Source organism: Panthera tigris, chromosome C2 (genome assembly GCF_018350195.1).
Source record: "Panthera tigris isolate Pti1 chromosome C2, P.tigris_Pti1_mat1.1, whole genome shotgun sequence".
Classification (NCBI taxonomy): Eukaryota; Metazoa; Chordata; class Mammalia; order Carnivora; family Felidae; genus Panthera; species Panthera tigris.
The window spans coordinates 9,208,787-9,222,728 of record NC_056668.1 but is presented as its reverse complement, the minus strand read 5'-3'; the positions used below and the strand labels follow the sequence as shown (position 1 = coordinate 9,222,728).

The window sequence follows — 13,942 nt, the reverse complement described above, 5'->3', positions numbered from 1 at the left end:
TGACCACGCCTCCATGCCGAGGGCCCTCCTCACGGTCCCGCCCCACCGCCTGGGGCCGCGGCCGCTCCGGCTCGGGCGCGGTGCTTCCTCCGCGGTGCCGGCTCCCGACTGAGCCGCAGCGGGCCGCTCGCTCTACCTGCCACAGCCCGGCCGGCTCTTCCGCGCCGCACGTGGGCGCGCCCGCCGACCAGGGACGCCGCCGCCGCCGCCGGTAAGCCGGCCCCGCGCCCTCGGCCGCCGGGCGAAGCCCGGGCGCCCCGGGCGTTTCCTCCCGCGGGCCCTGGGGCGGCGAGGCGGCGCGGGCGTCCTCCCCCCGGACGCGCAGGGTTCGAGCGGCGCTGTGGGGGCGGTCCCGGGGCGAGGGGAGCCCCCCGAGCGCGGCCGGGGCCCGCGGCGGGCGCTGCGGCAGTGCGGGGCCGGCCCCGGCGAGGCCGCGCGTGGGCGTGGGCTCCGGCCCGGGACCCCCGGGGACACCCCGAGGGCAGGGCGGGGTCCCCCAGTCTCCCCGGCCTTCTGCGGCGAAGGAAGTGCGGCCAAGTCCACACAGGGCCGGTCCGGCCTCTCGTCGGGCAGGTGGAGGTCAGGTGGGTCACCGCCCGCCTTCCCCTCACCTCGGCCGGCGGACGACGCAAGCCGCGCCTTTGTTTGCTTGTGCCGTCCTGGTCCGGGCGGAGGGCTAGGGACTGAAATCTTTGTAAACTGAGGGCTTTCCTGATGAGGGAGGACCCCAGAGTCTCCTAGACTGCCCCAAGACAAGAGATCCGAGCCGCAGTGCGAGCGCTCTCCCCGCATCCTGGCCCCGGAGTCTTGCAGGATTGCCGCCTGCGGCCGGCGTGGTTGGACCTTTAGCAACAACTAGGGCTGCTTAAGGAGACTGTTAGCCGCAGGTGTTTCCCTAACCTGGGACAGTTGCTCAATATTTGGAGAAACCTTTGTAGGATTTTTTGGTAAGGCGATGGAGGCCTTCCCCCGCCCCCCCCCCCCCCCCCCCCCCGTCCCCAAAGCCCGCTCCCGTTAGGGTCTTAAATTTTTTCCGCTGCAATTTAATTACCACTCTGAAAGACCGAATTCAAAATAATGTGCCCCAGAGTTGATTAAACCATTGGCAGAAGAGTGTTTCCGTGCTGTAGACTAAGGGTCATTATCTAATGTTCTTGCGAGAGGATGGCTATTTGTCCTTTTTCACTCTGGTTTCATCTTATTCCCATGTTCTTTCATGTAAATGTCTTTACGGTTAACTTCCTTCTCATCTGGGCAGTTGATTTTTTTTTACCTGAACTTATTTTTCTAAGAAATTAGGAATGGAAAAGGTGAGAGATTTCTTGCTGACATTTTCGATTTTAAGGCGGCTACTTCTGGTCAGATGTACTTGTTTATATGGTTATTCCTTTGTGTATTTAGTTGTTAGTAGTCTGTGGGACTCCATCAGTTTTACTGAGCTGAGCCTCTCACAGGAAAGGTACTCAGGATACATTGCAAGAGCATTGTCAGAAGAACTATTTGAGGGCTGAACTGTTCATTTTACTTGCCGCATAACGTAGTAAAAGCTGTGTACCATTATGCTGACCTGAACTGGATCCCTAACTCTGCCAGTTGGTTGCTGAGGGCCCTGGGCAGTTTTTCTGATTCCCAATATCCTCATCTTGAGCAGCATCAAGATAATGCCCATCTCCTAGGCTTCTGTGTGTTGCATAAGATAAATGCATGCATAATGATGGATTTACTGAGCCCAGAAGGCTTGTGTAGTAGCATAGTATTGAATGCCCATATTTGAAATAAAGGAGTTTGCTTGAAAGCCTCTTTCCAAACCTCCCATCTGTGCTTTTGGTTACACCAGATAGTACTTTCTTCATGTAGCCAGCCATGACATTGAACTGCTCCAGTTACCTGCTCTTACCTGGCCAACCCCTTCTTTGCCAGGAGCAATGGCGCCACGTCCTAAACACGAACCTGATCGCTGACCGAGGCTCTCTTCCTACTAACTAGCCGCCCAAACCTGTGGACTTTGAGGACTCCTCTGCTGGTAGTTGGGCTTCCTCTGTCCTTTCCTTGTGCCAGTGTTATGTCGGCACACCCTCTGTCCCTGCGTGGGCCACCTTAAACTGAAATTATGTGTTTAGGTATTTCCTCTTTCAGTTATGTTCTGAACTATGAAAGAGGAACCCTGGTTTTTTCCATGTTTCCTTTCCCTGTACTTAGACACTTAATATAGTGAACAGACTATGTATGGAGTTTTGCAGTGGTTCAGAGACGCTGGATTTCAAACCTGTAAATTTCCTGGGGAAAAAACCCAATTATGGTTTCTTTGGGTGTACTAACTCCTTACTCGGGAAAATAAAGTACCATTTCTCATTACCATCCTTTAATATTTTTAAGGAGTGTGATGGCTAGTGTTTCAGAAAAAGGGACAAGCCTTCCCAAGGATCAGTGGGCAGTTTTACTGTGTGCGTTGATACACGTAGTCCAGTATATTTTTGCAGAGAGCCACAGAATGTGCAAAGGCTCTGTGATAGGCTGAGTTAGCTCTAGAACAAGCAGAGTGCCTCAAAGAGAGATAGATGGAGCCTTGTAGGCCATGGGGTGAGGGGTGAGGAAGTTTGGATTATGATAAGCTTAATGGGAAGAGTTTAAACATGGTGGGGATGTAGGGGCACCTGGGTGTCTCAGTCGGTTAAGCGTCCGACTTTAGCTCAGGTCATGATCTCATGGTTTGTGGGTTTGGGCCCCGCATAGGGCTCTGTGCTGACAGCTCAGAGCCTGGAGCCTGCTTCCGATTCTGTGTCTCTCTCCCTGTCTCTCTCTCTGCTCCTCCCCCACTTACTCTCTGTCTCTCTCAAAAATAAACATTAAAAATAATAATAAACATGGTGGAGATGTACTGTAAAGTATGTTTTAAGAGGATTCTTGAGGTGCTATGTGAAAATGCATTGGAGAGGGGCAAGAGTGAAGAAGAAGCGTCAGGAAATACCTGCAAGCTTGTAGGGGAAAGGTGGCTTCTTGCACAGTGGTGCCACGGGGATGGAGAGCAATTGAGGCCACAGGTGTTTTGGAAGAAGAGGAGTCAGGACTTGGGTTGAGTGTGGCAAGTGAAGAGAAGGAAGAATCCAGGATGATGTCAGAGGTCTTGTGAATGGTGGGGCCACTTTCTGAGGAAAGGAAGACTGGAGAAGGAGCATGTTGAGCAGGTAGCATGAAAAGTATAGTTTCTTTGGGGGGGCGGGCGCCTGAGTGGCTCAGTCAGTTAAGCGGCTGACTTGGGCTAAGGTCATGAGCTCACAGCTAGTGAGTTAGAGCCCCGTGTCGGGCTCTGTGCTGACAGCTCAGAGCCTGGAGCCTGCTTTGGATTCTGTGTGTGTGTGTGTGTGTCTCTCTCCCTGTTCCTCCCCCACTTGCACTCTGTCTCTCTCTCTGTGTCTTTCTGTCTCTCTCTGTCAAAAATAAAGACTAAAAACATTTTTTTAAGTATAGTTTTTTTTTAAGGTTATTTTGAGAGCGTGTGCGTGCGTGTGCACATATACACACACGTGCACGCACACACACACACACATTAGCAGGGGAGGGGAGAGAGAGAATCTCAAGCAAGCTCCACACTGTCAGCACAGAGCCAGACACGGGGTTCGAACTCACAAACCATGAGATCGTGACCTGAGCGGAAATCAAGAGTCGGACGCTCGACCAGCTGAGCTACCCAGGTGCCCCAACAGTATGGGTTTTCTTAAAGACAGCTTTATTGAAGTGTAATTTACAGATCATAACCTTCATTTAAGGGCACAGTTCGGTGATTTTTAGTCATTCACAGAGTTGTGCAACCATTGCCACAATCCAGTTTTCGCACTTTTGCTTTACCCCAGGAAGATCCCGTGCCCAACAACTCCCTGTTGTTACTCCCTTCCCTAGGAGGCCACTAATCTGCTCGTCATCTCTGTAGCTTCACCTATTCTGGGCATGTGGTATGAACAGAATCATCCAGTATGTGACCTTTTGTGCGGCTTCTTCCACCACGTTATGTATTTCTCAGGTTCACCCGTACTGTGGTGTGTATCAGTACTCTGTTCATTGTGTGGCTAGACCATATTTTGTTGATGGATGTTTGGGATGCACTAAGGCTGAGACACTATGCCTCATCCGAGTGGAAGAGTCAAGCAGACAATTGCATGAATTTGGACCTCAGAGGGGAAAGTTTGGGCAGGCATTATGAATGCATGGGTCATTAGCTTGAAGATGGTATTTGCCAGATGACCAGGGATAAAAAGAGAGAGAACCCAAGGCCTGGTACCAGGACATGCCAACATTTGCAGCAGGTAGAGGAGGATCAGCCTGCAGAGGAGAAGGAACCACAGAGAAGGAAACCCACTCAAAGCTGGTGGGGCCAGGGGAGTGTGTGGGCTGAAAGGAGGCTGTTTTGAAAAGGAGGGAGTGGTCTACTACACAGTCCTCCTGAGTGGTAAAGGCCCACTGACGTGAGAAACTTGAAAGTTGTGGTGGCCTTGGGAGCTCAGAGTGGGCCCAGAATGACCAGAAAGTGAACTAGCAGGTATCATGGGATTCTTAGAACTTGGCCAAGGCCAGTAAATGAAAGATCCAGGCCTCAAGAATATTTCGTATCTACAGTTCAGTTTCTTTCTTTCTTTCTTTCTTTCTTTCTTTCTTTCTTTCTTTCTTTCTTTCTTTCTTTCTTTCTTTCTTTTCCTTCCTTCCTTCCTTCCTTCCTTCCTTCCTTCCTTCCTTCCTTCCTTCCTTCCTCCCTTCCTCCCTCCCTCCCTCCCTCCCTCCCTCCCTCCCTAGTTATTTATTTGAGAGCAAGAGAGACGCTGGGGGTGGGCAGGTGGGAGGCATAGAGAGAGAATCCCAAGCAGGCTCCACATTGTCAGCATAGAGCCCGACGTAGTAATCGAACCCATAAGCTGTGAGATCATGACCTGAGCTGAAACCAAGAGTAAGATTCTTAACTGGCTGAGCCACCCAGGCTCCCCTACAGTTCAGTTTCTTTCATCTGTGGTTTTGCCATTTCGACTGACTACATGCGACTTTGTTAGCAAACTCACTATGGCATTTTCAGTATATTTAATTACATCACAGTGCTCTACATTTTATTCTCTTTTCAGACTACGTACTAGTGACTGTTAGCCTCGTATATCAATCAGGCTTGATCGTGTTTGGTTGTATCACAAAATGTGATTCACCGGTGGCTTACATTATCTCTTCTGTGCAGCAAACATCAAGTCCAGAGGCAGAGTGTCCAGGCTTGATGCCTTCTTAAAGCCATCTCTGGCCTCAGCTGCTGTGTCTTTCCACTTACCCACAAAAGTTGCACACTGTGGATGGTGGTTTCTTCTTGGTTGCCACACGTGGCTTCACCTCCAACATTAAACCTTTGTTCCAGGCAGAAAAAAGGGCAAGAGTGAAGGGCAGGAGGCCCATGCCAGAAGAGTCTACCTCCTTTCAAACCGCCTTCCTGATGGCCCCACCACCAGCTTTTACTGACTGTTCATTGCCTAGAACTGTTAATGGCCACCTAGCTGCAAGGGAGGCGGGGAACTGTTAGCACTGCCCCGAGCAAACTTAGTGTTCCCTTAGTATGGAAAAGGGGACAAGGAATTTTAGGGTAGATGCCTGCCATACTTTACATAGATCTTAATCAGATGAAGGCCAAAGAAGGAGGGCAAATCAGAGCCTTAAGGCAGCCTTTTTGAGAAAAATGTCGAAGTAAGGAACTTGGTGACTTCCAACATTTCCATATCTTGTGGAATAGCTTTTTTTTTTTTTTTTTTGAAGGTTTATTTATTTTAGAGAGAGAGAGAGAGCACGAGCCGGGGAGGGACAGAGAGAGAGAGGGAGAGAGAAGATCTGAAGTGGGCTCTGCGCTGACAGCAGTGAGCCCAGTGCGGGGCTTGAACTCACAAACTGGGAGATCGTGACCTGTGCCGAAGTTGGATGCCAAACACAGGCACCCCTGGAATAATATCAGAGTTGTTATTTATTTGAATAAACTGGTAGGTTGACCTACAGATTTTTTTTAATGAAGGAAGAAAAAAACAAAACTTGACCTAAGCACGCATACGTTATAATGTTTAAATGACAGATATTTCCACAAAGTCAAATCAGTGCAGTATTCTGTGTTATTTTTTGTTTCCTTTTGTCGCACTGAGGATAAAAAGAAGAGGAAATGGTTGCCATTGGAGCTGGGATTAGACCATAAAGGTCTCAGGCTTTATACCAGCTGCAGTGGTTCATACATAATGAATGCATCTAGCCACAGGGAAAAATAAAAGAATCCGTCAAAGAATATACAAAGGCGAGGAGAATAAAATGGTGATTGCTTGGGCCCTGGTGTCACCACCCTGCGTCCAGACTCTTCACACTGAGGCATGAAGCTGTCAGGGCAGTGCCTGGCTGGGGAGATGGGTGGGTAATTGGAGCTCAGTAACCGAACAGGCACATGGTGGATTTCTGGCAACACTGGGGTCACATACTGCATTCTTACACCCTTATTGTTTAAACTTTTCTTGTTTTTTCCATCAGATCTTCCTCTAGAATATTTCCAATCCTCTAACATAGTCTAGTCGAAAAGGACTAGATCACTAAAGAGGTTGTTCTGGGTAATAGCATTGACCTGCTTTTTCTTAGCCTTTATAAATGCCCTTCAGTGGGAAGGGCCGCCTGCATTCAGAATTACCAGTGGGCAACAAGGTTGGTTTGCCGCTTTGTAAGTTTCACTCCTAGAATTAATTTTGTCAACTCAGGAATCCTAGCATTTTTGCTTCTTTTCTGCTCCGTCCATTTGTCTCCAGAATCCAAGAGGGCCGGAACTATTTATCTTTTATCTACCACAGTGCCTGGCCCAGAAGCCTTGCTAAATATTTGAATTGGATTGCTGAGTACGTTTGTGCACAGTAGTGTTTGTGGACGCGTGTCCTCTGTAGCTCTGGGCTGGGAACGCTTTGTGTCCTTGGGTAGCTCCCTCATTTATTTCTTAATTCACTTTTAGATCCTTTCTCCACTGTGAGAATGTAAGATGGATCCAGAAGAGCAGGAACTCTTAAATGATTACAGATACAGAAATTACTCTTCAGTGATTGAAAAGGCTTTAAGAAATTTTGAGTCCTCAAGTGAATGGGCGGATCTCATATCTTCACTGGGCAAGCTCAACAAGGTAGGTGGGGTGGAGACTGGATTGCATGGAGGGGGGGGACACCACTGTCTTTTATTATTTCAAGAAATTACCTTTTTTAAAAAAAGATCTTATTTTTTTTAACTTTTATTTATTTAAGTAAGCTCTACACTCAATGTGGGGCTTGAACTCAAGACCCAGAGATCAAGAGTTGCTGTTCTACTGACTAGGCCAGGCGGGGAATTATCTTTTTTTGTTGTTGTTACACAACATGTTGATTATAACAACTAGGAAATACTGATAAGAAAAACTACCCATGTTAGAGAGGGAGGGAGCCAAAGCATAAGAGACTCTTAAAAACCGAGAACAAACTGAGGGTTGATGGGGGGTGGGAGGGAGGGGAGGGTGGGTGATGGGTATTGAGGAGGGCACCTTTTGGGATGAGCACTGGGTGTTGTATGGAAACCAATTTGACAATAAATTTCATATTAAAAAAAAAAACTACCCATAATTCTGTCACCCAGTTACCTGCTGTTATCCTGGTCAGTATGCTTACCTCCTTTTTTTTTTTTTTTCCCTGATAATAGAATTATACCGTGGATGTAGTCAATGGAATAGCTGAACAGTCTCTTTCTCAACTATATTTACATCTAAACAAGATAAACTATAAAATTGTCCAATCAGTTATTCAAAGACGAATTATTTTTCAGGTATTACTTAGGATTTTTATGGCTTTTTCTTTTTCAGTCTACTTTTATGGCCATTTTTACTGCAGATTGTCAAATTTTGGTCTTCCATGAGTTACCATCAATATTGAAATCTGCCCAGAGATTGTGAGTGTGTTTGGACTAGGAGAAAAGGGCCAAGTCTAGGAAGAGCAAAACTGGTCGCATGCAGGTTTGACCTTGTGTCCTATAGATGGGACCACTGTATGTTCCCATCCTGCCCAGCAGGATGACCTAGTAATGCCCAGTGCTTCTACTGTAGGTAGAAGATATTTGGGCTTGAAGGTGCCAATCCCGGGCTCCGTTGCTGCCTGGCCGAGGCCCTTGGCCAGGATACCTGAGTTTGGAACCCTAGTGCCATATGGGACTTGAGAGATACCCATACCTACTCTGCAGATCTCCACTCACCAGGTCACACACACCAGGGTCCTCTAACGAAGAGAAAGAATTGACCTCTGCAGGGAATGCGGGAGGGGTCTGGGGAGGGAGTGAAAAATTCCAGCAGCCTGACCATGATTACAGTCCAGCTAGCAGTCCAGCACTGACTACCAGAGAGCAGCTGTCGGCCTTCACAGATGCCTGTCAGGCACAGTGGAGGTAGGCAGTCATGACAGGTAGTGGCCGGGAAACGACGTGATCTCTTTCAAGGTATATTTATCACTTGTGAACGCCACGGCTGGTGCTTGCCGGGATAACTAGGTGTAATAAAACAGCAGATAAGAGCTGGAGAGTTCTTTGGCTGTAGAGCTCTGACTGTGGAATGTGCAAGCTAAACACAGTAGTCACTGTCATTCATGAAGGTGGGTCTCCCTTTAGGGGAAAGGGAGAAGCGCTGGAATGGGATTTAGGCATATTCAGGTTCTTCTAGATGTTTCCATAGTTTAGTGCTTGACTCTCCTGGAATCTAAAAATAGCATACTTATTTTGGGACAGGGTGTGTCCATTATTTTTTGTTGCAGTAAAATTGACATAACCTAGAATTTGTCATGTAACCATTTTAGAGCTTACAGTTACACATGGCTTTTACTACATTCGCAGTGTTGTGCAACCATCACCACTATCTAATTCCAGAAGGTTTATACCACCCCGAGAGGAAACCTTCCCCATCTCCCCCAGCCTCCCCACACAGGCCCCGGCAACCACTAATCTACTTTCTGTGTCTATGGACATTTCATGAAAAATGCACACATACACTGTCCTTCAGTGTCTGGTTTCTTTAACTCAGCCTGTTTTCAGGGTTCATTCATGTAGCATGTGTCATTGCTTCATTGACTTTTGTGGCTGAATAATACTCCATTGTACGGATAGACCACATTTTGTGTATCTGTTCACCTACTGATGGACACTTGTGTTTTTGCCTTTTGGCTCTTACGGATAGTGCTGCTGTGAACATTTATGGACAAATTTTTGTTTCAACATCTGTCTTCATTCCTGTGGGGTATAGAGACCTAGAAGTGGAATTACTGAGTCACGTGGTAATTCTATGTGTAACTTCTCAAGGAACCACCAGACTGTTTTCTGAGGTGGCACTAGTTTACATGGCCACTGGCAATGGTTGAACATTCCGGTTTCTTCGTATCTTCACCAATATTTAGATTTTTAAAAAAATTTTGATGATAGCTGTCGTAGTGGTGTCTCATTGTGGTTCTGATTTGCATTTTCCTAATGACCAATAATTTGGGTATTTTTTCACGTGCTTATTGGCCATCTGTATACATATAAAATATATATGTATATTTGTTTGTTTGTTTATTTATTTATTTATTTATTTAGTTGAGAAAGAGACATAGGGAGAGAATCCCCAGCAGGCTCCACACCATCAGTGCCGAGTTCAGTGTGGGGCTCAAACAACAAACCGTGAGATCGTGACCTGAGCTGAAACCAAGAGTTGGACGCTCAACCGACTGAGCCGCCTGGTCGCCCTTGTATGTCTTCTTTGGAGAAATTTCTGCTCAAAATCTTTGCCCATTTTTTAAAGTGGGTTGTCTTTTTGTTGTTGATGTGTAAGAGTTCTTTACATATTCTGGATACTAGGCCCTTATTGGATATATGGTTTGCAAATATTTTTTTCCCATTCTTATGTTGTCTTTTCACCTTTTTGATGGCATCCTTTATGCAAAAACTTTTTAGTTTTATGTAGTCCAAGCTATCAACTTTTTCTTCTGTTGCTCGTGCTTCTGATGTCATATCTGAGAAACTTGCTGAATCCCAAATCGTGAAGATTTGCCCCTGTATTTTCTTCTGAGAGTTTTACAGTTTTAGATCTTATGTTTAGGTCTTTGATCCATCTTGAGTTAATTTTTGTGCATGGTGTGAGGTAAGGCTCCGAGCATATTCTTTTGCATGAGGAAATCCAGTTGTTCCCGCACCATCCGTTGAAGACACTGTTCTTTCCGAGGGCCTTGGAACCCTTGTTGAAAATCAGTTGGCCGTAAGTTGGGTTTATGTCTGGACTTCCATTTCTTTTCCATTGACCTGTCTATCCTTATGCCAACACCGCACATTTTGATTACTGAGGCTTTGTAGTAAGCTTTGAGATGGGGGAATGATTTTGTTGCTCTTTGTTGTTCTTTTCACCGTTGTTCTGGCCGTTCTGGATTCCTTGAAATTCCATATGCCTTTTAGGATCAGCTTGTCAGTTTCTGCCAACAAGCCTGGTGGGATTCTGACAGAAATTATATCGACTCAGTAGATCACTTTGGGGAGTGTTGCCATGTGAACAGTATTAAGTCTTTCAGTCCATGAATACAGGATGTCTTTCAGTTTATTCAGGAGCATATGCGTTTTGAGCTAGGTAAGATAATAAACTTGGTAAGTACAGTTCTCAAGCCACAAGGTAGTCCGTTAAACAAGCCTCGTTTTGATATGCCTGACAAACTTCCTAAAATGTTTAACCGTTTTAACCCACCTTTTATTATTATTTTTTTTTAAGTTTATTTATTTACATGATCTCCATTCCCAACCTGGGGCTCAAACTCATGACCTTGGGATCAAGAGTCATTCACTCTCCCAACTGAGCCAGCCAGGCGCCCCTTAACCCACCTTTTAAAATGCAGGTTATCGAGTACAGATGAACCCTTTTTGGAGGAGCTTTAAAAGCACTGGCTATTCATTCGGTAGCTATGGGAGTCCCTGCAATGTGCTAGTACTGTCCTAGGTGTCAGGGCAGAGCAGAGAACAAAACCAAGACTCTGCCCACACCGCGATCAGGGGAAAGCTGGATAATAAACAAAATATACGGGCGGGTAGATAGTGATGAGTGAATGGGAACAGTAAAGAAGGGAGGGGACGGTGAGTGTTGAGGACACGTTGTGATATTAAATGGGGTCTTTAAGGAAGGCTTCGTTGAGAAAGTGCCCTTTGGCTAAGTGTAGAGGCTCTCGTGTGTCTGAGGCCAGTGAGGTCACAAAGCAGGCGAGGGATGGGGAAAGGGTAGTACACAAGGCTATAGAGGTAAGGGGTGGGGAGGGCATCCAGTCTTGTAGGTCCTTTAAAACTGGAGTCTGACAGTGGCCACTGAGTCAGGGACTGCGTGGGGGAGCCCCGGAGGGGAGTTGAGTGAGTAGCGTAGCCCGGCTTAGCCCACTGGAGCCGGCTCCAGTTGCTCCGTGGGGGCTAGAAAATGGGTAGGAGTCAGGCAAGGCAGAAACAGGGAGACCATTTAGGGGCCGTTGCTGTAACATAGGTGCACCAGTGGAGAAAGGTTTGGATTCTGATATATTTTGAAGGTGTAACAGGATTTGCTCATGGACTGGATTTGGGATACAAGAGGAGAAGAGGAGTCCAGTAGGATTCACAGGTTTTCTCCCAGGCTGTTGGCTTGAGAAGCCACAAGATGCAACGGGGACCCTGGGGGCGGGGCCCACTTCATGGGGTGAGCAGGGAGACCGAGGGATGGGTTAGTTTGATGTTTCTGGTGGATGTCCCCGCGTGATGTCAGTAGGCAGTTGGATATGAGTGATAGTGAATAAAAGTTTCAAAAGACAACTTTTTGTTACAGTTGGTACCCAGTTCCATGTAACGGCTCTACTGTGTTTTCTGTGATCAAGCTTCCTGTGCTCTGCTGCTATGGATGATTAAGTGATGAGCGAGAAACTTGCAAGACATCAGTGGGATGAGGTGACACTGTCCATCTTTGCCTCAGCCCTGCCTGTGACAGTGGACATTCCTAGAGAGCATACTGTGTGCTAAGGACTTGGCGTGCATTATTTTATAATACTGTGTATCTGGAGATATGCTTGATCTCAAATTAAGAAACTTCTGCAGTATTCGAGCCTGCAAGCGCAGAGAGCTCAAACCCTGGCTGCCTGGCTGCAAAGCCCATGCTCTTGAGCTTTTTTTCAAGTCATTATCTGTATGGCTCACATAAGGGGGCAGTGATAACCTCTTTGCTGTCAGGGGCACTATCTTCATTATCCAGATGAAGTAGGTGCAATGAATTATTGTGAAGTAGGTGCAATAAAATGACATCATTTTATTGAATTATTAAGACCCATTCTATCGATGAAGGCTAACTAACTTGCCCAATGTCGTACAGCTGCTAAGTGGTGGTTATGGGTGGAATTACGTCCTCCAAAAAAGATAGGTTCTCGTCTTAACCCCCAGTATCTCAGAGTGTGACCTTATTTGGAGATCTGGTCTTTACAGAGCTAATCGAGTTAAAGTGAAGTCACTAGATTAGGGTGGGCCCTGATCCACTTGGACTAGAGTCCTTCTAAAAGGGGGCAATTTGGACTCAGGCACAGACATGCACAGAGGGAAGACCCCATATGAAAGTGAACGCAGAGGTCTGGCTGATGCAATTATAAGGCAAGGAACACTGGAGATTGCCAGCAAACTTCCAGAAGCAAGAGGAGCAGTCTGGAGGTATTCTCCCTCACAGCCCCCAAAGGAACCAGCCAGCTGACACCTTGAGCTAGGACTTCTGGCCTCCAGAACTCAGAGACAATCTTCTTCTGTTGTTTAAGCCATCCAATGTGTAGTGCTACGTTACAGCAGCCTTAGCAAAGTAATACAGTGGTAGAACCAAGATAGACCGAACACCTAGGTGCTGGGGATATGGCATTGAACACAAAGTTCATAAGGCTTTGTTGGCAGAAGGCAGACAGTGAATAAATATGTGATATCCGGTGCTGCATGCTAAGGAAAAATAAACCAGGGAAGGGAAGTAGGGTAGTGAGGAAGGAGGGTGGGGTGCTCTGATAATGTGACATTTGAGATTTGAGTAGAGGCCTGGATGCAGTGAGCAAGCTGGTGGGGAGACCATCTGGGGTGTGGGACTGTGTCCAAGGTACAGTAGGGGGTGGGTGTGACTGGAGTAGAGAGGTGAGAGGAGATGAGGGAAGAGAGATAGCCAGGGCAGATGACGGGGTTTTGTTCTGCAAGGGAGGAGAAGCCAGGTGACTTCTGCCTCGCCTGCTGGAAGAATCCTTCTGGCTGATGCGTGGGCAGTGAGCCCGAGCGCAGGAGCCTGCTGGGGTGGCAGTGGGCAGCTTTTGTGGTCAGATCAGAGTTACTGGAGGTTCAGGAAGTGCTGGATGGAGCAAGCCCCGATCAGTGTTGGCAGCTACCTAACTTCTGGGAGACTCACAACTGTATTCGGGGAACCTTAGTAGGAATTGATGTGAATAAGGGATTTAAGGCTGTGGTGGTGGTCAGGCTTCCTGAGCTCATGGGTGTACACAGAGATTCAGTGAGTAGATGGGTGATGAATTAGTAAAAAATGTTCATAATGCAAATGGAAGCAATATTATAGGTTAATAGTAAGGTTAGATCAAGATACTTTTTAATTAAGGTAGGTGATTGCTGGTTATAAAATGTAAACCGTAGACAGAACAGAAGGCTCATCTAGCTCCAGGCTTAGCAAATGAGGAAACTGAGCCCCAAAAAGTCTTGGTTTGTCAGACTATCTTTGTGTTCTAAGTATATCAGGGTTTTTGTTTGTTTGTTTGCCAAACTTACAGTATGATTTTGAGATTTTTATGTAGTAGAAAAAGTTTATCTTTGATTGCTTTCAGGTGTATCAACATGAATAGGGTAGATTTTGCTTAATTGTTTATCTGAGATGCCAAGCCATCATCTTTCACTGATTATTTTTAGATAAATT

General features: G+C 46.7%; 1 protein-coding gene across 5 annotated transcripts in view; it reads left to right on the top strand.

The window, feature by feature from the left end:
• The first annotated feature begins 43 nt into the window (after nt 1-43).
• DOP1B (DOP1 leucine zipper like protein B) overlaps nt 44-13,942 on the top strand; it is a 103,457-nt gene continuing 89,558 nt past the window's right edge. For 3 of the 5 annotated variants that reach the window (XR_006222048.1, XM_042998495.1, XM_042998492.1), the window contains exons 1-2: nt 514-584; nt 6,989-7,153. Coding sequence is in view for 4 of the 5 variants with exons in the window: in XM_042998495.1 (XP_042854429.1) it covers nt 7,016-7,153 (138 nt within the window). In the remaining variant the exon portion in view is untranslated. Of the gene's footprint in view, nt 212-513; nt 585-5,977; nt 5,994-6,988; nt 7,154-13,942 lie in introns of those variants that run through there. The other 2 variants (XM_042998493.1, XM_042998494.1) reach the window with 2 other exon arrangements.